At 37.5% G+C, this 26,330-nt stretch overlaps 2 protein-coding genes across 6 annotated transcripts in view; both read left to right on the forward strand.

Moving 5' to 3' along the window:
- NRXN3 (neurexin 3) overlaps window positions 1-26,330 on the forward strand; it is a 1,457,090-nt gene that overhangs the window by 1,394,911 nt on the left and 35,849 nt on the right. For 4 of the 5 annotated variants that reach the window (XM_023752494.1, XM_006086965.3, XM_006086966.3 and 1 more), the window contains one exon: window positions 12,873-12,951. In XM_023752494.1, the coding sequence (XP_023608262.1) occupies window positions 12,873-12,951 (79 nt within the window). Of the gene's footprint in view, window positions 1-12,872; window positions 12,961-26,330 lie in introns of all 5 variants that reach the window. The other variant, XM_006086968.3, reaches the window with a different exon arrangement.
- On the forward strand, window positions 17,107-17,678 carry LOC102422661 (28S ribosomal protein S36, mitochondrial). The gene has a single exon (XM_006086963.3). It carries the CDS (start codon window positions 17,124-17,126, stop codon window positions 17,433-17,435), a length of 312 nt encoding a protein of 103 aa, XP_006087025.1. The 5' UTR covers window positions 17,107-17,123; the 3' UTR covers window positions 17,436-17,678.

Here is a 26,330-nt window from a genome sequence, read left to right on the forward strand (position 1 = left end):
TAAAATGGTAAAGAATTTCAAGATTGTGAGAGCAGAGCATTCAACCAAGTGCAATGCCCTTGTGACCATAGAAACCTCTCTGACCACATAGGTCTCATGCCTGGGATTACACCTGTGTATTTCCAAAATCCACTTTGCCAGGGAATCGATGTTATTGCTTATAAGCTAGAACAAGGAAAACTTGTTTGTCTTGCTATCCATCACAAATGAGAAATAGTCTTGTCCCTTCTCACATAGAAGTAGAATTGTGTTTGCTTTTGCAAATTATTTTAAACCAGCCTCCAAGATAAGGTTATTTCTTTATAGCTAGTTGCAGCCTGGAAATGAGGGAGTGACGTCTGGAGGCTGAGTCCATCTGGGTTCCTGAATGTATCATACAATACTATCTGAAAACTTCTTCTGACTTGGGACTTGTAATACAAATCAAAGAGCTTCATCTTAATTCAGTCCCCAATCTTTCTCTGTGGAATATTGATATTATATTCTAGACATGAATAATTAGGGATAAATTCTCATTCCAAAGCCAGAATCCTTTGCATTTATCCTCTCTTGGGGTTTGAAATTATAGTGTTTAACTAGAGGCCTGATGCACGGAATTTGTACACTCAGAGGGGTCCTTCAGCCCGGCCTGTACCCTCTCACAGTCCGGGAGATCTTGGGGAATGTTCGACTGCTGTGGAGGCGGGAGAGGCTCCCGCCACCTCCGATGGGCTCACCAGCCATGAGCCTGGCTCAGGGCTTCTGGCTGAGCAGCACTCCCCTTGTGGGAGCGCACTGACCACCAGGAGGCAGCTCCTGCGTTGAACATCTGCCCTCTGGTGGTCAGTGCGTGTCATAGCCACCAGTCATTCTGCTGTCCAGTTGATTTGCATATTACCCTTTTATTATATAGGACTAGAGGCCCAATGCACAAAATTCGTGCAAGGGGCTTGGCCCCTGCCACCATGGTGGCTGCCATTGCCTCGCTCTCCACCACCACGGCTTCATTCAGAAGGTCGTCCAGAGGATATCTGGAAGGATGTCCAGTCTAATTAGCATATTATGCTTTTATTATTATTATAGATTGGCCCTCATTTTTCTCTCATAGTTCTGACTCAGACTTACTCATGGCAGGACCTATCTCAGTATTTGATGATTAAATCATGTGAAATGCACAAACCTTGCTTTAACTGCTGCTGTTGCTCTGACACCTTTATCTGACTATTCTAACATTATGGTACACAGCTGAGAGTTAGATATTCTTTTTAGTGTAACAAGGAAAAAGTAATCTTGTCTTTTTATCAGTTGTGTTTAACATTCACTTCATTGCATTTGATGGCCTAGGTAAATTTCCTGTGCCAGATATTAAGTTCTAGGTTATGCTAATTAATATGCTCTTCCTTCTGGTGTTTACTCTGCAGTGTCTTGGAGCTTAGACTTCTTTCTTAGCTTCTTGCTTACTAGGCATAAACCTCAGCCATGCTTAGTTTCAAGGTGGCAGTTCTCAACCCTTGTCTACACCAACAGAGCTTGCAGATGTTCATGTGCATCACACATTCTTTTCAGTAAAAGTGACCTATTGACAAAAAAAAAGAACATCAGGAGTTATGTTTGATACCCAATATTTTGCTGTTCTCCACTCCTTTCTCTCCTGCTCATCTAGTATATCTTGCTTCATCAGGAGACCAAAGTTTGAGAACCACTGTTATGTGCTCTGGACTGAATGGCAGACCTGTCATCTGTTTTCAGAATTGCTGAGCAATATCCGGGACTGGTTTTATCCTTCCACTCCCTCTCTCCTCTGATATTTGGGTCTTATTAAGTCTTCTAAGCTGTGCTGTTACCTGCAGGGAGGGCTGTTTCTCCTGTGCCAGATGGTGAGGTTAGACTACGAAATAGAGGGCCAAGAGAAAGACCATCTCACCAAGAATAAGATTCTATTTTTCCTATTCTTTTTCAAAAACCCATTTCTTCTCCCTGAACGATAGAACCAGAAAGACTATGGAGAAATGAATGATATCAATGCAAAACAAACACACATTGGTGCTCTCCATAATGAAGACTTTAGTTCAGAATTTTCACATCCATTAACTGAGATCTACATCACTATTTGTGGATCACATTAATATTTGACCTTGGTCACTCACCCTTTAAGAACTGAGGCTTGATTTTAGTAATAGTGCTGGAATAAAGAGCTCACTTAGAAAATAAATACCAAATCAATTTTGAGAAAGGAAGAGAGAGAGAGAGAGAGAGAGAGAGAGAGAGAGAGAGAGAGAGAGAAAGAAAGAAAGAAAGAAAGAAAGAAAGAAAGAAAGAAAGAAAGAAAGAAAGAAAGAAAGAAAGAAAGAAGAAAGAAAGAGAGAAAGGAAGACAGAAAGAAGAAAGAAAGAAAGAGAGAGAAAGAAAGAAAAGTTCTTTGGAACTGCAGCTACGTTGTTGGCATTCCTTTGTAACGGTGAGATCCTGCATACTGAACAAGGTTGGTGGTGAACACCAAAAGAGTTTACAGAGGAACACAGACAAACCTTTCTGACTAGTGGTCCTAAAGAGGACTGCACCAATGAGAAAATAAGAAAAACAGTCTGAAAGCCAGACTTTTATGTGTACATAATCAATAGACGTTGGCTCTAGATTCCTGGAGATGGTGTGTGGTTCGGTAGGCATTTTTATTTTTTTCCTGCCTCCTAAATAATATGTAATTTCTCCAGGCCAAGAAATAAATTGAAAGGATTTAGAGGGATTTGCTTATCAGTGGAACACCACGTAGCTTTACATTCCTCCTGCTATTGGGAAGGTACATTGAAGTTTGGTTAATCTTCTGTGGTTCAATACCCCTCTTCCCTCTGTCAGGCTGCCTTGAACAACAGATAGATTAATCTCCCTTCTACCTGCTCTCTTCTCCTTCCTCCCTCCCCTCTCTCTTGATCCACCCTTCGTTTTTTGAACAGATGGAAGAAACTGGAAAGAAAAGAGAGAGGGAACAAAAGGTGTCAAACCACATTTATTTATATAATCTTGGAAGACCTCAAGGATAAAATAAAGGACTCGGATCCTTGACACAAAATTTGGCTAAGCTTAGCTTGGTTTTTCTACTGTTAATTAAATCTTGAGTCTGCAAAGGGGTTTCCTTAAAGGTTAATTCTTCAGCAAAACTTATTATAAATCATATCATTCTTTATCCTGATCTAGTATATATGGTGTGGAAAAGAAAAGGAAGAATGTGGAGGCTAGTGAGGGTGAGCAGAGTTTAATGGGAAGCTATGTGCCTGGATTCCTATGTAAATTGCTATTTGGCAGAGTGGGTACCATTTATGAACCTCAATTTAAGTTTTTGTATCTGATGATTTAATCAGTGATGAGCTAATCAGTGTTTTCTTGTTTGGCCTGGCTCAAACCCCAGTCTTCTGTAAACTCCATGAGGACAAGGACTGAGTCTGCCTAACCCTCAGCTCATTTATATTGAAGAGCTCTGTTCCAGTTCACTAATTTTGGTTATGCTGAATGCAGGATCTTTAGCCCAGGGTGTTTCTCTTTAAAGCATTTCCATCCCATGGAAATATGAGCCAAACAAAATATGTATGCAGCCATATCTTAACTTGGCAAGTGATTATCTCCAGGAGTGGATAGAGAGAATAGAGGAAAGTAATATCTTAAAAAAACACAATGGCATGAACCTCAGAAGATGGTTTTAAAATTTACTGGGTGTTGTTCCAATAAAGATACTTAGACAGATAGAGGTAGTTTTACCAGAGCATCAAATTCCTCCCTAGCTCATGGGAGTTGGGTTAAGGTTCTTGGGGTTCTGCTGAAATAAGAATTTTCAGAAGCCCCCATGGGAGAAAGAAATGCAGAAAAAAAGGCTTTATTTGCATGGAGTTACATTCAGGTTCCAAAGTCCCATCCCCCTTAAGCCAGTCCTGAAAGAGGGGCAGCTGGGGTTCCAGTAGACATGTTGCGGCTGAGTGTAGTTCAGCATCCAAGCTAATTAACACGTTAAGCACCATGTCACTCACTGGTGACTGGCACTATACTTTCCATCCAGAAGACTAAACAGGCTGGGCGCTTAACGTGTTAGAGTCCATTAGTCTATTGTGTGGAGTCCCACATGGCTGTGAACCATGTGGGTGCAGGGGACTGCCTCCCCTGCTACAGGAGGCATGAAAGAGAGAGAGAGAGAGAGAGAGAGAGAGAGAGAGAGAGAGAGAGAGAGGAGAGAGAGATTCCTAACTTCCTTTGTTTGGAAGTTTAAATATTCAGGTTTAGCACTTGCAGTGGTCATGCCTATTTTGCCCACTGACTTTCTCCCAGGTGTGACTGACTGGAACCATCTTCGCACAGCACTCAGACCTTACGGGTATGTGTCTAAAGTGCCTTTGTCTGGTCCCTCCCCACATCAATCAGTGGGGGACAGACTTGGAGAGTGTTAAATGCAGCAGCTTTGGGGAAAAGCTGTGTGAATGACATGCCTATATTATCTGATCTCCCCTTTGAATAATAACCAGGTTACTACAAGGGTATCAGTAGGACACAAGGAGACCTCAGAAAGCATCTTAACCAGACTTCACCATTGTCTTTTTGTCTATGGTATGCCCCTGTCTTTTACACTTGAGTATGAGTTAAAATCATTTGTTTCATTTTTGCATAATAGTGTCAGTGGCACTTTTGAAGATGATGATAAAGGGATGTTCAGAATATAATGAGGTATACATAGATAATCACACTTATATGATCTTAATGATGTTTTAAGGTTGTGTTTGTATTCAGTTTGAGTTGAGTGAAATGATGGTGCTGATTGTGGGGGATGGGGAGTTTGAGATTATTACTAATAATCTATATCTTTGGTTCAACTAAAAATAATCCAGTCATCAGTAGTGTGTGTGTGTGTGTGTGTGTGTGTGTGTGTGTGTGTGATGGGATGGAAGGGGGAGTTATCTATTAACATTGATCAGAGATGGAAGTATTCAATGCCAATAATTTAATAAAGAAAATCTTAATAGATAAATTTAAATTGAGATGGTCAAACTTCTAAAAACTCATTAAAGTTTACAGATTTACATAGAGTTAATAGGTTTTTAATTTAATTAAAAGTATCTCCAACATCCTTTATTTAAATAGAGAATGCAGAGACCCTCCCTCCTATGAGAGACTCAAACTGCCAACTGCGTCTCAGAATGGAAGTGTAGAAGGGGAAGGAAAACACCAAACATTTGAAGGAATTGAAATATTTTTAGTATGAAGCAGCTGCAGAGATATATGGCTGTTTTCTGTGGGCCTGCAGAATATTTATGGACCTTTCTCTTTTCCTTTTTCACTGGAAGAAAGGTGATCATCATTCTTGAGTGTGTTATTTATAATTTCATAAAGCTGTTCTGTGGCAGAACTTATTTTATCTTGTGCTTAAACTCCGTCAAATAACCGTGCTCCCAAGGAGCTGGATGGAGAAAAATGATTATCCCCCAACATGATTAGCCTATTCTCAGTATAAGATAAAGAGCTAACGGATGGAACTGGAAGTCACAGAGAGACACCAGGGCAGTAAGGAGGGGACCCGTTGAAACTATCCCCAGCTGTTCTGAGGACGGTGCAGGCATTTTTCTCAGAGCCCAGTGATAGATAGCATTGAAGAATGACATGGGACCATTCCTGTGCTGAAGTGGGTCAGAGACCTTCGAAGTAAATAATTGGGAGCAGGTGATTATAAAAACAATAACTCGTTGGAGGAAAACGAGAAGCCAGGTTTGTGAAACTGAGGGAATTGGGAGACAAATATACCTATAAATTTACTTGGGTGGACAGAGTTTTGAGCTTTCTTCTGGCCCAGTTTATTCTGTAGGTAATTTCAATAAACATTGGTAGGAGGAGAAAAGAATATAAATGCAATAAAAATCCTTTCAGGAAAGGAATAAAGAGGGCTCCTGCCAGAGAATTTTTTTATTGAAAGTTATTATAATTTCTACCTTTAGTTTTATGATTCCTAATACAGAACCAAGTAATTTCAACTTGTGAATTAAAAATATGAAATACATATTTTAAGACAGGGTTGTGTGAATTATTATTTTTAATATAGGACTTGGCTAATAAATAGGGACAGGAGACTATTTTCCTCCTCTTGAGAAGACAAAGTAAGGTCTTTAATCTTCACTGTGAAGAAATGGATGTAATCAGACATACACTACACACTGTATTTTGAAATCATGTGTATTGGCTTCCAAAGGAAATGCAAAGGATGATATGGTGAGGTGTGAGGAGGGGGAATAAAAGAAAAGTCTGATAGGGTAAGATATTAAATTCATGTTCATTATCCAAATTTTTGAGAACCACATGATAATTCAGGTAGCTGCCATATTGTCATTCTAATATATCCCTTCACTCCAGTCATCCTCTACTACTCATAGGTGTGCAAATAAACTGTGCTTTTTCATACCTCTGAGCCTTCACTAGACTTGATTTCACCTAGAATGCCCTTCTCCTGCCCACAGCTCTTAGCTTCCCTGCTGCACTACTGCCTGTCCCAAAGGGCTCCTTTTCTACTTCCCCTCTGCCCAGGAGCTATCTCTTCTCCCCTGCCATTTGCTCTCTTAGCATCTTGCATTTATGCTTGTCTTAGCATTCAGTTTACTATATAGAGTGTTTGCCTGTTTACTTGGATGCCTCTTCAGAGACTGTGAAATCCCAGAACAGAGGAACTGTGTTTTATCTATCACTTTATTCCTCATAACTGTTACAGTGCTTGACACATAGGTGTTCAATAAATATTTATTCAAGTAATAAAGGAATGAATGAATGAATAAATGAATGAACAGAACACCTTGATAATATAGGCATATATCACTGAGGGTTGATAGATCTTTTATTCTTCCTAGAATGACTTATACTATTGATTTTGACATATGGGAACCATAATAGGTAAACACTGTAAGCCTAGCCATTGGGACTTATGAGAGCTTTAGATAGTCATGATGAAGGGGAGGAATGTGGAGAAGATGACATGAAATGCACCTTGATGAGCATTCTTGACATAACTATACAATGGAAGAGTTTCCTAAAGCAGTGCTGTTACTTGAAGGAGAATGGATGGTGGACCATTCAAAATAGCAGATGTCACTATAAATGTCTGCACCCTTAGTTATTATGAGAACTAAAAAAGTTAATATGTGTTAATTTCTTAGCGCAAAGCCTGAATATAGCAAATGTCTAATAAGTGGTAAATGTGATTAGTAGGCATGGTTCTAGATAAGTAATTCAGATATATTTTTCTTTTCAAGAGTACTAACTACTCTTTTTCTCTAAGGAATTATGAGCAATCACAAAAAATGATTGTGATTTTGGAAAAATGCACCCACACAGCCTAAGATTGCTACTTTTAAAAATTATTAGTGTATTAGCTGTTTTATTGCATTTTAAATATATTTTTATTGTTGATAGTATTACATATATCTCCCATTAACCCCTCCACTCCCCCCTCCTCCCAGCCTCTACCCTCCCAGGTCTTCACTACCCTATTGCCCATGTCCATGGGCTATGAATATCTATATATATAAAAGCCTAAGTGACTGGCCAACTGGCCGACTGGTAGCTATGACATGCAATAACCACCAGGGGGCAGACTCTCAATGAAGGAGCTGCCAAGCTATGGTGACTTGGCAGCTGCAGTTCTCTGGTGACGCACCCAGAACCAGAGAGGAGGGAGCCTGATTCTGGGGTGCATCACCTAAGAACTTCCCTCTCGCAATCCGGGACCCCTCAGGGGATGTTGGAGAGCTGGTTTCAGCCTGATCCCCACAGGCCAGGCCAAGGGACCCACCAGTGCACGAATCCATGCACTGGGCCTCTAGTGAGTATATAAGTTCTTTGGATTATCTCTTCTCATCTGCCAACACCACATCAAAGTATGTCAGTCTATTCCAGGCCTCTCTGCTTCAGGTCGTATTTTGTTGGTCAATTCATTTTGTTCATTAGATTCCACAAATAAGTGAGATCATATGTCTTTTTCAGTTTGGCTTATTTCACTTAGCATAATATTTTCCAGGTCCATCCATGCTGTCCCAAAGGGTAAAAGATCCTTCCTTTTTACAGCTGCATAGTATTCCATAGCGTAAATGTCCCACCGTGTTTTTTGTTTGTTTTTTATCCATTCATCTACTGATGGGCACTTGGGCTGTTTCTAAATCTTAGCTATCTATATATATAAAAGCCTAAGCGACCATTATGACTGAACAACCAGAATGACCAGTCACTATGACACGAACTGACCACCAGGGGGCAGATGCTCAGTGTGCTCCCACAGCCAACCTCCCCCAGTTCCCCTCCCCACACTGGATGGCAAACCTCCCGCAGCCCCTCTCCCCGTCCCTCCCACCCTATCCGGCAGGTCCTGGCTGGCAGCTGGCAAGCCCCAACCAGCCCAGCTCCGATCAGGACTGGGTGAGATGGCCCTGATAGGCCCTGATTGCTGGCCAGGCCTAGGAACCCCAACCAGGCATGAATTTCGTGCACCGGGCCTCTAGTTATAAATAATGCTGCTATGAACATAGGGGTGCATACACTCTTTCTGATTGGTATTTGGGGGTTATTACGATATATTCCTAGAAGTGGGATCTTCTTTAAAGACAAAAGTCTGCAGTTCTGTTCTACTCATAATAATTGTATCCCGAGTCCTTGTGTATCTGCTATATTATACCAGCCATGGGAATCAATAATCAAAGAACTATGCCTTTTCTTCCAAGGTTCAGGGTCAGAGACTGCATTTACTTATGTTTGAGGAAGGGCACAGATAAGAATACTAAAAGGCACTAAAGGAAGGCCAGGGTATTCCCAGGGTAATTTTGAATCAACTTGTCATTACTTTTGGATATGATCCTAAGTGCATATCCCAAAACCTTGGTTTGTACTTGTTGAGTTTTTTATGTGACAGGAACAAAATTGGAAAATAAATAAATAAAAAATCCTTAAATATAATATTCTTAATCCTGAGTTCTTTGCAAACCAAAGTTTGCTGCTCCTGACAGAATGAGTTTTTCTGAAACTGCAGTGTGCTGGGCCTGCATGTTGGTATTGGGAGCCAGCTTCTCCAGATAAACCAACATTGGTTATAGTGATGTTGGTCAAGGAGGGAGTGAGATGTGTGTAATTGCTTTGAGAGTCTCATTGGCTGGGGCTGTAAATACTGATGATGAAGTTTGAGGGACAGATAAGAGGGGCTGAATTCACCTAAGACCTACACCTAATATCTTGATATAGAGCCATTGGAAAGAAATCAAATTTCACTTATTTATCTAGCTCTCCTACCATCTTCATGAGTATATACATTTTATCACTCTTCATGGCAGATGCATTGTTTTTATTTATTGATTGATCTATTGATTGATTGAGTTAGTTTTAGCTAGTATTGCTTGAGCATGCACCATATGCCAGGAATGAAGCTTCACTTTAAAAAATGTATGATTTTTATATATTTCAGAGAGAGGAAGGGAGAGGGAGAGAGAGATAAAAACATCAATGATGAGAATCATTGACCGGCTGCCTCCTGCATGCCCCCTACTTGGGATCAAGCCCACAACCTTGGCATGGGCCCTAACCAGGATTCTAACCTTTACCTCCTGGTTCATGGATCAATGCTCACCCACTCACACACCAACCAGGCTAGAACTTCACTTTTAAACATTACATTTAAATTAATACCCAACCAATAATGAGACTCTCTGTTTATCCCAATTTACTGATTTAAAAAAAATTGAAGGTTGGAGAGGGAAATAACTTGATTTCCTAGGTTACCAACTGAAAGTGTAGTAGAAAGTCAGGCTTGCTCTTACCACCATCTAATAGTCTCCCTCTCATTAAACCTTCAAGTGTAGCCACTATTTATCAGAACTGCTGGTAAATGTGCCTCTCTTGCCTGGGAGAAATGTTGCATTTATCCATATTCATAGAGAAGACCAGCAGAAAACAAATCTCTGGGAAGTGGGGCCCAGAGACAGTGAACTGGGGAGAAAGGGAGCAAGAACATGGAAGAGCATATGCATGGGGTCTACATGGGCGGTAGAGGCCAATTTTGGGGACAGAAGTTGAGATGGTAATGGGGAAGGAGAGTGTAGCTATGTACAATGTTATCCAAACCACAGGGGAGAAAACTTGGGTAGTATTAGGAGGTGGAAGAGGGAGAAGAAAATAGTAAATATTCATTCAATCTCAGAGTCTAGCACTTTTCTTGAAAAAAAATTTCATCGTTTCTTTGGCCAATAAAAATTAAGATCAATTTATTAGAAGTAAGTTGAAGATTCTACTAATATTATGTTAATGTTTATAGTGGGGTTGTTTTATTTGTTTGTTTGGTTGGTTTTGGTTGGAATCATGCATTGTTTTCATACACTTGCTCAATGACCTTTTTATAGCCTGGCCTTCTGTTCTTGAGATGAGCTCACTAGACTGTCATTAACTCATCAGGTTTCACTCATTTCTAGGGACCAAAGCTAGTTAGGCAGTATATGGGCTATTTTGTAAGGTCCTTATAATTAAGTCACCAACAATTAATTTCCAATTGATTATACCATAGCAGTGTATTCTCAACCACTTTTTCATTACCACCCTCTACGGAGTTATTTTGAGACATTTTTTTTCCTAATTTCCCTTATCTTATAAAATTTTAATGCCACAGATATACTGTATATTTATTTAAGTACTATGGGCTGTTGGTAGGTCATAAACCCTTGTTACATCTAAGATCTGCTCCCTTCACCCAAAACAATCGTTGCTGCCTTGGAGGAGGTATCACCCCCAGAGATAATGCATCCTTTAGAAAGATCTAATAGTGATTGTGGCCCTTCCAAAAATAGTGTCTATTGCCTTCTGCGTGTGTACAGTTAGCATTTATCCCATTGTGGACCTGCATGAGGCCCCATGCCAGCGGGAACCTCCAGGGGAGTAAACTGGCCATTTCTCTAAAGGAAATATGGGGCTCCAGGACACAACTGACAGCATCAGTTGCTGGAAATGAAATGCACACTTCAATAGCATTTAATTGAAAAAAAGAAGTATGTTTGAAAATTATCCTTCTATTAACTTTATGGAAGAGCAGGGGTAGAAGTATCTGCCTGTCAGATGTAGAATAAAGATCAATAACATGGGTTAAGGCACCTCTCTGCCACCGTCAGTTAAGTGAAATCAATGACCAAATGTGGTTTTTCTACTGTTCATTCCTGTGCCCAATAATTTTATGCCTAGTATGTCTATTTCAAAAAGGGTGTTGGCTGGGAATACGAAGCATATGGGTTATCATGTGTATTTGGTTGCTAGAACTGCCATAACAAAAAAAGTACCTCAGACTGGGTGGCTTAAACAACAGAAATTTATTTTGTTATAGTTCTAGAAGCTAGAAGTCCAAAGTCACAGTGTCAGCTGAGTTACTTTTTTTTGGGGGGGGGGAGCGGGGGGAGAGACTTTGTCCTTGGCTTGTAGATGGCTGTCTTCTCCTTGTTGTCTTTACATTGTTATCCCTCTTGGTGTGTCTGTATCCTAGTCTCATCTTTTGATAAGGGCACTTGTCATATTGGATTAGGCTTACCCAATGACCTCATTTTAACTTTATTACCCCTTTAAAGACCTAACCTCCAAATATCAGTTACATTCTGAAGTGTGGGAACTAGAATGTCCACATAGGAATTTGAGGGGACACAATTGAGGGGAGCAAGAATAAGATTTATCTATTCAAATCCTCACTATATTTCTTACTAGCTGTGTGTCCCTCAGCAACTTACTTAATCTCTTTGAACTTCAGTTCTCTTTAAAAGTATAATAATTATGCCTGTCTCAAAGAATTGTTGTAAAAATTATGTTGAATTAATAATTACTCTAATTAATAAGTATGCATACAAGTCTTGTGCAGCATCTAGCTTATAATTGCCTTTGCTCTTGAATATGGATTCAGACTAAAGTGCATTAGGAATAAGACCAGCAAACCAGTATATACTCTATTTGTATATTGCCCTTATGTACATAGTAGGACAAAAATGTGTTTCTTCATATAAGATGTATAGATTAGTTAATTAGCTCAACAGTATTTCTTTTGCATGTACCAGGCACACAAAGCAGTCTTCTCATCTATTATGTAGCCAGGGTCCTTCTTAACTGGCCATACCCACAGCCCCTATATTTCTCCCAGCAGATTCCCTGCAATCAGGGAGTTTCTCTGGGATCCAATAGAAAAACAAATGGTCTCAAGTTGAATTACTATTATTGCGACAAGAGATTTTCTTCTCTCCAGAAACAGCCTTACCTATGTCGAGAGACTGTCGTTTGGTATCTCTCTGCTGGTCCACATTACTAATTCAGCTAATTGCAGCAATTACACAAAGACATTGCTGCTAGCTAGGGAAGCCTTTATCCTGTTCCTGAACAGACTGCATTCCACAACGTTCATTAATTATGCCAGCCTATCAATTCACAACCACCAAATCATACACTCAACACCACACACGATATGCATTTAAAATCCTCTCAAAGCTGTAGGGCATCTGGGCTGGCTTGTACTCTTGTATTGCCCACCCTTTGCAATAGCCCATTTCCTGCCCATCTGATTCTCAAAATTGAAATTAAAGTCAGAAGAAAGTCAGGCTGAACCATGTGATGGTGTGGGTTTGGGATGAATCTCCTAGAACCACTTTGGGTCACTCAGCTTCACATTAAGACCCACACAAATTGTCCAGGTCCAAAGCCATTATAAGCTACAGGGGAGAAAAATTCTGCATCCTACAGCGTGCCCTCTTAGAGAAGTGAAACAGTAATAATGATGGAGGCAGGACACTGTGATAAGTTGTCTATGCTTTTGTTCATTGGTTTCCTTATCTCTCTCTCCTCTCTCTTCCCCCTACCCCTTATTTTTTCTACATGAACAGCCAACATCAGATGACCTTGTATCATCTGCTGAATGTTCAAGCGATGATGAAGACTTTGTTGAATGTGAACCGAGTACAGGTAGGTTAGGTCAGTCTTGTTTTGCTTGCTTTATTTTTTCATTTGCAAAAAACAATACATACATATATGTGAATAGACATGTGTTGTATAGATATTATAGTGTGTTAATGTGTGTATTTCCCATATCTATATATGTATAAACATACATATATAAATATTAATGTGTAATCTAAAGCATCAAATCCCATGGAAGGAGTAACAAGGTCCCAGGGAAATTTAAAGTCAGTTCCTTGATAAAGAAAAATCCATGGTATTCAACCTAACTTTGAGCAATCCAACACCCAGATTGACCCTGGGAACAGCAAATGCATAGCAGCCAGTGGCAGCTATGAAATTGACAGGGTGGGGTAGAGGCATGAAGGCCTATAGTGGAATGACATCAAAAAATTATCAACCCAAAGTGGAGCTATAATGATCATTTAAACCTCGTGAATTGTTCTGAGCCTAAGTGGCAAACAAGACAAAACCAAAAAAACAGAAACATTTTCCATGGGATTTCAACAGCAGTTCACATGGTATTATATGTATACTAATTTTGTTCATTGGGTGTTTAGAGAATTTGTGCAGCAATAGAGCAAACACAAAATTAGTACCAAGCAATGCCATGTCAATGGCTGAGATGCTTCAAAATGTATTCGCTGTGCTGAAGTCCAGAGGACTTTGGCAATTCGGAGCTTCTGTGTGTTTCCCATTTGCACTCAAATACATTTTGATGTTTTATAGCCTTTCTTTAGAGTGAGCTTTATATGATATAATGTCCAGTAGGTAACTGTAGTCCCTGGCTATTTCCTATCAACTTTCCCAAGTCATCTGTTTTGAGACTTGCTCTAAGTTAAACATTTATATATATAATAGAGAACAGATATCATCGAATTTCTGTGTATGTTTAAAAGAATTAAAAGCTGGAGTTGGGTTAGGATCTTATTTCTGCAAAAGCTAAGAGAAATAAATAGAATTTTCTAATTGATTCTTTGGGTTGCTTTAATTTTTCCCCTTTCCTTTTTTTAAAAAAATGGCAAGCCAGTAAACATTTTATTTTGCTAATTCTAGAGAAATTTAAGCTTCATGAAGAAATAATATAGCAGAAGTAAAAATATATCTGTTACCCAGAATGATTTACAAGTTTTCACATTTTGTGGAAGCCTGACTGCTGGTGACTTGCAAGTGGCTTTGGATCCAGGAAGTTCTGTGGGTGCCTGTCCTTAGCATGACTTAGGGACACAACACTATGGGGGCCTTTTCACTTTGGAGTGTGATCTGTTCCCTTTTGTGTGGGAGAAAAGTAACTGTGATCTGGTTAGTCAGATTTTTTTCAAATTATTGTGTAATTATCTCAATGTATTAAGTGAGGTTTTAACTCTAGAGGGTATTAATGTAAGGGAAGTAAGTCAGACAGAGAAAGAAATATACCATATGGTTTCACTTATCTGTGGAATCTAACACCAAACCAACCAACCAAACAAACAAACCAAAACAAACACAGACTCATAGAAACACAGACCAAGGAGATGGTTGGCAGAGGGGATGGGACATGGATGAAAAAAGGTGAAGGGGACTATAGTCATTAATATTGTGATAAATCTTAAGAATGATAGATGATTCCTAGAATTACTAAGGTGATCACATTGTGAGGTATAAAAATGTCAAATCAGTATATCGTACACCTGAAACTAATATAACTAATATAATATTGCATATCAACTATACTAAAATATAATAAAAATGACAGATACACTTAATCTATACCGGAACTTATACACCAAGTGCTTATTCATTAATTCATTTAGTCATTCATTTAATAAATATTTCTTAGCACTTAGGAAGGATACAATGCATCTCTAGATTTGAGTCCTTCCTCTTCTAATAATTCTCATAAATGATCTGTTGGGGAAAAAGAGAACAAGGAGCTTTACCACCTAAATTACCTCTCCAACAAATACATTTTGTGTACATTAGTCATGTACTAGGTATTAGGGATTCACATATGAATATGGCAAGATCCCCATATTAACTGATTCATGGTCAATAGTTACCTAATCATGTTTATTCTTTCTCTGGTTTTCTTGCTTTTATAGCAGTGATATTTATATACATATACATACACAAACATGTTTCTCAAATCCATAGATTTTAAGTCTTCATATAAAAACTGAGGCTTGATCATTTTGAAATATTGCTGCCATCTTCGCCTTCTACCTCCCCCCACCCCACATAGTCATCTCCATATCAACCTCCCTGATAACACAGGGGGCTTTTCCAGATCTCAGATTCACAACTTATACAGCTCCCAGGTGTAATTATATGTTGCCATTTGATATTGAACATGAACAGCTCCAAACTTGAGTGGCAGCAAACTAAGTCCATTGGCCTGTTAGTGGTTGCACAGGTGTTTCTGCTGATTCAAAGGCAGAGGACAGAATTTAATGCCAGTAATTTCTTTAGTAATATAATTACATGGGGTGTGGGGGGGACTAAAGCAGTTTTTAAACAATCTGTTCTGTTCTGCAAGGGAGTTGGGGAAGGGTATATAAATAAATCAGGTGACAGGATGCCAACCCTGAAGCAGCTAACATGCGCTCTAAGACACAGCTATTGATTTCCCTTGCCTGGGATCATTCAACTCATCACATTTGAAGGATGAGCATTTCTTCTTTCTAATTTTATTTACTCCATAAAGTACTCCTGGTAAGTGATTCAGATACAGAGGGACATTTGTCAGAGGCATAGTCCTTAGGGGAAGGGAATAGATATTCCTATTGATGTGCAAGTTTTGCTCTGGGACCAGATTAACACTGATGAAGGTTACAGAGCATAGATCTATCAAGCACTTTTTGGTATTATATGGGAAATATTTCCATATCCTTCACATTTTCAAAAAATGGAGATTAAAATCTAGAAACAATTAAACAGTTGTTTCTGGGGCTAGTTTTTGCAGTACCTAGAGAGAAGGATTTCATTTACTGCCCATGCAGCAACAGGTAATGGTGACAGTTACATAATTTTGACATAATCTTGAACTTCCATATGAATAATGAGATTACAATTCTGACTTTAAACAACCTAATTCACTACCTCAGTTTCTAAAATATTACTCTTTGCCATGCTCGATATTTGATGGAAATACACTAAATTTGGCTAATTACCTAGGCCTTGTTCAATTTTACTTAACATTACCTTGTCTTCTCTCATTGTATTAGCAAGTGTATGATTTTTCTAGCTACCTCAGTTATAAGGCATTTAGCTTCTATAAGTTCTTTTCTGATTGAAATCCACTAAAGTTCTTGCTCTTCATAAATTCGGGCAGTTTAGTATATGCTAATTCAACAACTTTTACTTTCAGGTGGGCATCACATTTTAAATGAAATTAGTTTTCTTACTTAATTTTCTTTAAGTCAAAATTGGTCTTAAAGTTGCTGATTTTGAGTCAGAAGCAAGCAATTGCTTTTCATGTCAAAAGCCCTCTTTGGCACTCAAATTTGGTGTAGCTCAGTCATATGATGTTTAGAGACAATGTCAAAGTGTTTGGAGTTTGGTTGATGATAGTTTAGAAACCTTGAAAATCCAATGGATCTCAAATTTTCTCTGAAAAATATGTAAATGAGTTTTTTAAAAAACAACAACCACCTAAAGTTTAGGTTTAGGTCCTAAACCATGACAACAAGACACAGAGTGAAACTCAATTAGTATTTATTGATTGAATCTGTATGACTCACAAAGTACCTCATAATCTTAAATTCAAATAGGAGATGTGTCATCCATCTGACTTCATCTCCCCTTAATCAGCTAATTAAAACCTACTGAATTATTTAAAATATATAATTTTATATAAGTAAACATCACCCTAACAAACCCACATATGTCCAACAAAAAGAATTCTCTACTTTCCCTATCCCTTCTACTCCAGGGAACTAGATAATTTATAATGAGTAAAAGGTAAGATCACATATTCTTAATATCTGCTTTAAAAACCCAGAATTGAGCCTTTAAAGTATAAAACCATCGGCAGCAAATTAAAATATTCAGAAGAATATTAGAATCACTATTTAACTACCTAAAGTTGAGGGTCAGGATTTTAACTTTCCTAATTTATAAAAGTTGATTATGTTTCACACAAAAGAAGTCAATGTCTACTTAATATTTTAGATTTGTGAAAGCTGCCCTTTCTTGGGGTCATGATGGGCAGCAAGATGGCATCTGCTAGCAGGGTAGTGCAGGTAGTCAAGCCACATACTCCATTAATAAGGTTCCCTAACAGAAGAGACAATCCTAAACCTAATGTATCAGAAGTTTTGAGATCAGCAGGACTACCATCTCACTCTTCTTTAATTTCTCAGCATTCTAAGGGAAGTAAATCATCAGATTGGCTGATACATCAGGGTCCACCAGACACTGCAGAAATAATAAAAATATTACCTCAGAAATATAAAAGGAAACTTGTGTCTCAAGAAGAAGTTGAATATATACAACGTGGAGGTCCTGAATAATCACTGACACTGTGGCTGCTGTTTGTTACCAAGCAAAAGAATTGTCATTACAATAAAGGACTTCCAAAATGACTAATGAGAAATTATACATTAAACAACTTAAATAAATTTTCTGTAAAAAAAAGAAATATAGAAAACTTAGATAGATAATTGTATTTCTTAATTTATGTATCTTGGTCAGCTTTTCCACAAGCTAACCTAATTTTTATATACTTTATACTTATTAAAGTACACATTTTAAAAATATTTTAGATTTTTGACTTTGCATATACATGTTTCCTTTCCAACTATACTCTATTGATATTAAATTGTGCAGTAAGCTCATATTTTATTGTCCTTCTTACACATCCAGATTCAACAATAACAAAAATATAGAGTGCTTGAGAGAATTCAGATAACCACTAGAAAATAGAATTTTTTCATGAGACTATGGAAGCGAAATAACAATTAAGATATTCAGTGAGTTCACTTTTGTGATCTAAAACAATTCTGAAATAAAGAGAAATTGATGACATTGACTTTCTTTTTCTTCTCTCTCCCTCCCCTCTGTTCCTATCCCCAGTGTTTCCATCTTTGGAAATTGAAATGTATTCCTAGATTAGCTTTTTTATAATTAGAAATTATCAACTTCCTAAATTTTATATATTTATGGCCTCAAACTCTAAAAGTCCTTGGGGGCAGGAGTCACAGAGCAGAGGAAAAAAATAAAAAGAAATCCCTTTAACACCTGAAATTGGCATGGTAATAATTAACAACTATATTGATTCATCCAGCAATTAACCAGGGATATTTTTTTCCTGGCTGTCAGCTAACCAGGTTTTTCAAGGGACAGCACTTCCACCAGAGGGCAGACAGTAAAAGGAAGTAAAAATGAAACACATCCATCATCAAGAGTATTGTGCTAAACAACTTTTATAATGATTGGATTGATGGGAACGTTTAACTAATGGCAGTAATCTGAGATCACCAAATAATTACTATTTCCAGAGTGTTTCTCAGATGTATTTTTACTCCTCAACTCCAAAGTCCTTACATTTGCATTTGGTGTTATTGTTAGTTTCACTATAATACTCAACCCAATGTGGATAAAATTTAAATTTAGCGAAACACCAACAGCATCCCCCAATTTGTATTCTCCAGGTGAAACTGGATTCTTAATCTCTATCAGATTGAGATACTCCAGTGAAGTATTTATAATATGAAAATTTGGCACTGAATTGCTTAAAAGCTTGCCAAATCATTCCTGGTTTTATTTGCTGGAACACTGTGGGAAGTGTTAAGACACTGCAATGTTAAGACAGTAATACTTTCCTAACACAGGATAAAAAAAAAATAGAGCCTTGTTCTCCAGAATCTTTGGTTTAAAAAAAGTAAATTGCTTTTTAAATATGATGTTTGTAATCTTGTGTATTTTTTATAAACACATAAGTGTCTCCAGCAAGCTTGAAGAGTTAGCAACTTGTATGTTTTTATTACAAAGAAAGGTTTATTTTATTTTTTTAATTTTAGAAAAATTTTTCCAGGTGGAACTCATGATTGGTAATGAGAATCATGTTTAAATGTTATTAGTCAAGTGGCTATTAGTGGAGTGGCTGTTTGGTGTATAGTAAATGCTAAATTAAATGCTATATGGATGTTTGAGTATCACAGTGTCCAGAACTTCACCTTGAAGAGCTCAGGGCCACTTAAAAACACTTCCAATAAAGTAATCTGAGAAATGATTTAGCTTTGGAAAGCAGAATGTAAGTAGATGTAACATTTGTTAACGTAATTAATCAGTATTGGCTGTAGACATTAGTCATTCTTATATTTGATTTATAATATATTTATAATACATCCAAAAGCAAACAGTTGCTCACATATAAGGTCTAGGCTAGATCCTACTAATTCTTTAATTCCCTTTGCTGATCTATAAATTAATAGAGTATGTTCATTGGCACATGATGTTCCAAGTTTTAATGGTAGAGCTACTCAGTGATAAATTGTATCACATTTTAATAACCCAACTCTACCCCAACCCAAACTAATTTTTAAGCTATTGGAACAAACATGTGCCCTTTAAATCCCTAATGATAAATATTTTTGAAAATTGGAGTAATAATAGAAATATAAGTATAAGAAAGTGTCCTAAGTAGTTGTTAGGCAATTATATAATTCACTAGAGGCCTGGTGCACGAATTCGTGCACAAGTGGGGTCCTGCCAGCCCGCCCGATCAGTGCCGATCAGGCAGCCGGGAGAAGGGGAAGTGGGAGGTTGGCCGACGGCCCTGCCCCTGATAGGGGTGAGGGGGCCAATCCAGGGCAGTGCTAGCTAGGAGGAGAGGCCATGGGCAGTTGGCGGGCTGGCCCCACCCCTGATCAGGGTGGGGGGCCAGTAGGGGGGCTGGAGGGCCGGCCAGGCTTAGGGGCTGTGAGCAGTTGGCCGGCTGGCCCCACCCCCTGTTCAAACTCCTGGTCGAACTCCTGGTCAAGAGGACAATTTGCATATTAGCCTTTTATTATACAGTATTGCTCAGGCTCATGGATTAACCATTATCATAGATTCCATAACAAAAATAACAAATCTAATAAAAACAATAAATGAAAAAATTATATATGCTTTCATTTGAAAGTTTAATAAATCACTTATTTATAAAACATTTTTCATTATTACTATGAATTTATTGTCTATTAGGGAGGACAGAAAAGTAAGGGCAATAAAAGAAAAGAATGAATAGGAAGGGAAGAAACAGTGTGGACAATGACTGGAAATTCCTAGAACATTATCAAAACTCTAAAAAGAGGTCTTTAATTCAGCAAATAGCATACACCATTCATAGACAGGCAAGAACAATTAGAGATGACGCCAGCCAGGGACAGAATTAAGTAACCCCAAACACCATTCTTCTGTATCTTAGGTTGGGGGCACAGAATTTCTGATTGATTACAGTGGAAGAATTAGAACAGTTCAGTCATAAAGTTTTCTTTGAATCCCATATAACAGTATGGTCTATGGCAGTGATGGCGAACCTATGACATGTGTGTCAGAGGTGACACGCGAACTCATTTTTTTGTTTGATTTTTCTTTGTTAAATGGCATTTAAATATATAAAATAAATATCAAAAATATAAGTCTTTGTTTTACTATGGTTGCAAATATCAAAAAATTTCTGTATGTGACACGGCACCAGAGTTAAGTTAGGGTTTTTCAAAATGCTGACATGCCGAGCTCAAAAGGTTTGCCATCACTGGTCTAGGGTCAAGGCTTCTTAGGTAATAGCTTAAGGATGGGCTTGTTGAATTTCAAACTAAACTTGAGAGAACTTCCTGATTTCAAATGCCAGTGCAAGTAGTTGATAAGGAATTAGCTTAATGAAATCATTAAGCAAATCCTCCCTAAAAAATGAATAAATAAAGAGGGATTGGGTTTTAAAAGAGAGGCATTTATGGGTTTTCTTGTATTCTTTATGTTCTATATTTTTTCTCCCCTAAGCCCATGTATGTACTGTGTGTACCTATATATATACACATATATTTATATGTGTGTATACTAAATTTATAGTGCCTCTCACTCTATATATATGTAGACACAGTATAGATGAGATTCAACTAATGTAAAAACAGAGATTAACAATAACCCCTGCCATCAGCCATGTGTTTTACACAGAAATTCACACCATCATTCTTACATCAGCCAACATGAACATGCATGATACTGTTTTAACTTGGTAAACAACGCATGTTAATTTTTCTTTAGGTTTTGCTTTCTTCTTTATCATAATTACAATGATGATTCCATACTTCAGTTATCCCTGAGAGGGGTGGAGAGAAAAATTATACAGATATATCTATCCACATATGCACATCCCTGCATATATGTATAAATAGATATATGCCTTGTATATATTTGAAAAACACTTTATGTTATTTCACCTCATCTTGTGCCGCATGAATTTTTGGTGGTTCAACTTATTTTATTTTGTTTTGATTCATATTTTGTATTTTGGTCATTATGGCTATTTTTAACTCATTGCTATCCTTTAAGAGTAATTATAATCATTGTTTTTTAAATACTGAGAGATTTATAGATATACAAATCAAACAAGGCAACAAAATCTTTTCTTGCCATCCTAATTTCAAATGTTTCCCCTTCAGCATATCCCTCCAGTATTTATGCTTAAAACAAAATAAACTCCAACAAAATCTAAGAAAGTTGTGTACAAAAGAATGAAATAGTGTTTTCCTCTTCTTCCTCCAATGTATATTTTTCCCTTTAATTTCCTCCCTTTTTCCTTTTTTATTTTTCCCCATATCTGCACAGGCCACTTGCCTTTACTCTCCCCTTTATGACAATTAAGAGGACAAATAAGCCAGGAAATACAAAAAAAGAAATAAAGAAAAACATGCAGGAACAACAAACAAACAAACACATCCCTCTCCACAAATTTCAGATGGCATAAAAAGAATTTTATTGCAGATATAGAGTATTTGTTGTATCTTTTATTTCTGGACAAGCCCAGGATCATTGTGTGGCATGCAGTGACAATTTCGTAGCTGATCAACTAACCATGGCCTCCATCACCAACGCATGGGCTTTAATGATGCCATCTTGTGTTTCATCCAGTGACACATCCAGGCTAACCCAGCAAGTCCAGTCTATGAGTTGTGGGGGTAACTTTCTTTTGTAGTTATAATTCCATGGGTTCTCATTTTTATTATTATTTGCATCGGGTCATAGTAGCCCCAAGAGCTGCTCTTGCAGCATCTCTGTCTGGTTTTTTTCCTGTGTTTGCTTTTCCTTGCACAGCAGTCAAGCATGTGTGTCTCTTGTCTGATCTTGCCATCCTGTCTTGGAGTCCACTGTCTTCGTATCGTTATGTGATTCTGTTCTCTGTTTGTAACATGTGATTTGAAATCCTCTCCCTTGATTTCTCACTCCCTTATCGTTTCTACTTTTAACCTTACCCCTGGGGAACTTCACAAAAAAGCAAAACAAATGTTCAGTTGATTTTGAGGCTGATAACTGTGGTTTGCATCTGGAAGTCATAAGTTGAACCTTTTACCCAGTTAAGGAGGCAAAACCAACAGTGGGAAACTACTAACAATAATAGCCCAACAACCACCCAACCCAACAATAAGAAACCCTTGTTGATTTTTTTGGTGTGATTAAATGGTCTTACTATTAAAGGGATTTCAGGTAAGAGCTAATTTTCAAAGAGTATTTTTTTTCATAGCTTATCAATCTTCTAGTTAAATTAAACCTTTCTTTGGAGACAGATCAGCAGAAATTTTTTTTTCAGAAAATGCTAGTGTGAGGAAGCAACACCATTTCTGCTCTATAGAGTAGTGCCTGTTCCTGAATTGGTAAGGCATTTGTGTACATCTGAATATTTTTAATTATAAAATTCATTAATGTTGATGTATTTTAACCTAACATATAAATGTGTTTGGCAAGGCATCCAAAATGGGATAAAACCTTTTTAACTCACTGGTTCTACCTCATGTACAATTTGAGGTAAGATTATCTTTTGATCTAAGTCAAATGATATTATTTTTTATTTTATTTTTTAATTCATGGAAGAATTAAAGAGCCAGCACTTCGAGTTGGACCTAAGTTCCTTCTCTTCTCTTTCCAAAGAACATGACATATACAATAGCTTTAGTTCTGAGAATAAGGTTTGATTATCTAGAGACAGAACTGGAATAAAACGACCAGTTAGTTATTCAGATGCTGGATTATACCTGTGATTATCCAGGAAATTTGCTGTATAACTTGGAATGATTTGATTTGTTTGATACTAACAGTATGAAAATGAATCTCTATAAGATTTCACCTCCTTATTTATAAAGGTTGAGCAGGAGAGTATAAAAGGGATTAATAGATTAAAGATTTTTAAATAGCTTCTAAAATAAAAATGCCTATATTTTTAATCTGAAAATAGAGAAAACATTTTAAGGTAGATGATTTTATGATGAGATTTCAGTCATGTCAGGGTAGCTCTTTGCTGCTCATAGGGAAAGGGGAAGAACAAAGAGGAAATTAATGGGCTCTGTGGACTAAGAACTTTCTAATAAAGAAAGGAGAGAGGGAAGGTGGAAAAGGCTGGAGGGAGGGTTATTCTTGAAGAGCCAGGTAAAGCAGCTTGCTAATAAATGTTAATAACTAGCACATACATAGACATACACAGTCCAAACTTGTGATGTTTCTATAGTGTGAAACATTCCCACCATGGTTGATTGCATGTCACAATACAATAACACTAAACTCAGAATTGGTACATGATTCTATGTATTTTCACCATACAGATACTATACACATCAATAACCTCAAGAGCATAGGTAGTAGTAAAATGTAGTAAAATAACCAGGAAGTAATGAATTTTAAGTTGTTCACCTTTGTTTTTAATGTACTGCATTTGATTGTAATTTTAGCTATTTTTTATAATGGCTGTGTTTAACAACCACTTGCAAAAATTGCTGAAAATGTAGCAATCAATTATCCTGAGCTGGCTCTTGTATATAACTGGTCCAGATAACATGATGGGTGCATGCTATTTATTTAAATTTCATTTTAAGAAGTTATGAAGGGGAAACTATGGTGGCCATCTTATAATTGAGAACATTGTAACTCAAATAACTTGCTTTTCCAAGGTCACATATTTGGGCATTCACATTCAAACCTGTTTGAAAAGGGATGCATTTTATTTCTATTGCTGTATACACAGAGAATCAAGCTTAACACATATTAAAGCACTAAACTGTTCAACAATTATGTGCTCATTTCTGGAGCTTTGACCAATTTTTTTCCCCTCAAAATAGAGTTGCAACTACTCCTTTAGTAATTGAAGCTGGGCAGGATATTTCCTAGGTTTGCAAATTTTGTTTTCTGACCTTGGAAAAGCTATAAGAGATGCCTTTCTTAGCACATAATGATAATCTCAGCATGATTCCATTACTCCATCCGTATGTTTTTGTAACTTTTAAAATATAATGAACTTTATTTAGTTATGATATTTGAATATGTTAATGAACCAACTCCACAGTGAACTACATCAGTGCGCTTTACTTCTACATTTTCTCATAAACTAGTATGTGAACATTTAAAACAGTATGGTAACCATTGCATTGCTGAAAATGACTGCAACTTTTGAAAAAATTATTTTACTGTTAGATAACTATTGTTTTGTGAAAGAGTTTGAGAGATCTGGAAATTGAAAAGAATGTGTTGGATCTTATTAGCCCTTCCAATTTGACACACTAGATATTCTATTTGGGCTTTGCAACACTTTACCTTGATTTGGTGTCAGGTTTAGTTGTCCCTGTGGTCAACCTTCACCAAACATAATATTGAATAAAGTCCCTTGAGGTGATCTCTAGGCCTTCACCTATAGGCTTGCCCCTACAACATCTTGTTTCCTTCATTGAGTAAATATTCATTGAGCACTTAGTATAGTCAAGTCTAGTCCTACATTATTTACATTTTTAACTTCTTTAATCCACATAGCAATACTATGAGGGTCTATCATTATCATCTTCATTTTAAAAATGAGTCAACCGAGGCACAAAGGAGCTAAACACATTGTCTAAAGTCACACATCAGGAAGTAGAAGAAACTGGATTTGAACCCAAATCAACTGGCCCCTGAGCTCACACACTGGTCCCTATGTTATACTGTCTCTTATGATGTTCAACTTACTCCGCCTTAACCAATATATATGAAGTAGCTACCAGCCTCTTTGATAATAATGAAAGTTTGTGTATTGAGTATATTAAGTGGTCAGGAAACACTCATTAAATAAATTTGTTACCATGTCTCTTAAAGACTTCAAAAACCTTTGTTGATAGAGGCTATGAAATAATTCAGTTCTGACTTATGCAAACAGTTGTGGTTGCAACGACTTACCCTTGTTTTCTATGAGGTGGAATGGTTTCAATATTTAGGGTAAATACTATCTCTCATGTGAAGTTAGTCATTCGTGACATCACTTAGGTAATAATTTGTGCACTGGGGGCTTCCAGCTCATTGCTCATTAGCAGTCCTGTTTAGAACATATGATCAGACAACAGCTACCTCTAACTGATGTTAGGATTCTAAGAATAGGGACTCCTACTGAGGGCTCTCGTAAGATGCTATATTTTCTCTATTTCAGAAATAAGTATGTTCCTTGGAACACAGTGTTTTAGATGTTACAGCTAATAGGAAGCAAGAAAATAAGTGAGCATGTCCCTGACAGGATGGATTTCTTATCCCCTTTCTGACATATGTGTGCTCTTGACATTTCATACTCATGTGTTTATCTCCTTTTATTTTCCTTTTTTAAAACATTTTTTTGATATTTTAGAAAGAAGAGAAGGGAGAAGAAGAGAGAGAGAAACATCAATATGAGAGCAGAATATCGATTGGCTGCCCCCTATACACCCCCTCCTGGGAATTGAGCCCACAACCTGTGCATGTGCCATGACCTGAAGTCGAACAGGCAACCTTTTGGTGCATGGGACAATGCTTAACCAACTGAGCCACACTGGCCAGGGCTTTTTTATTTGTCTTACTTCTTTGCATTATGTATCTCAAACTATGAGCAAAAAAATAAAAACAAACAAACCAAAAAAACTTTTGGGAGCTTTTGAATTTTCTATGCCAGGAAAGAACCTTAAAAGATGTTACTGAGGACTAAAATTCACAGTTAAAAAGAAAACATCTTTTTAAAGCTAGGTTTGCTTTTCTTAGAATCCTTCTTAGGAAAGTATAACTTGCCCAATGAGGGGTCTCATTACAAATAAGATTAGTCCTGAGTGTCCTGCAGCCAGATCTTAGGCTGGAAAACGTGACAATGTTGAGGATCCTCTGCTGTGGAGCTCAGCTTCCATGGTAGCTTTTAAGCACAGAGACCCCTTTTGACTCCAAGATCATGAAAG

This window comes from Myotis lucifugus, unplaced genomic scaffold (genome assembly GCF_000147115.1).
Source record: "Myotis lucifugus unplaced genomic scaffold, Myoluc2.0 scaffold_34, whole genome shotgun sequence".
In the NCBI taxonomy this organism is placed as follows: domain Eukaryota; kingdom Metazoa; phylum Chordata; class Mammalia; order Chiroptera; family Vespertilionidae; genus Myotis; species Myotis lucifugus.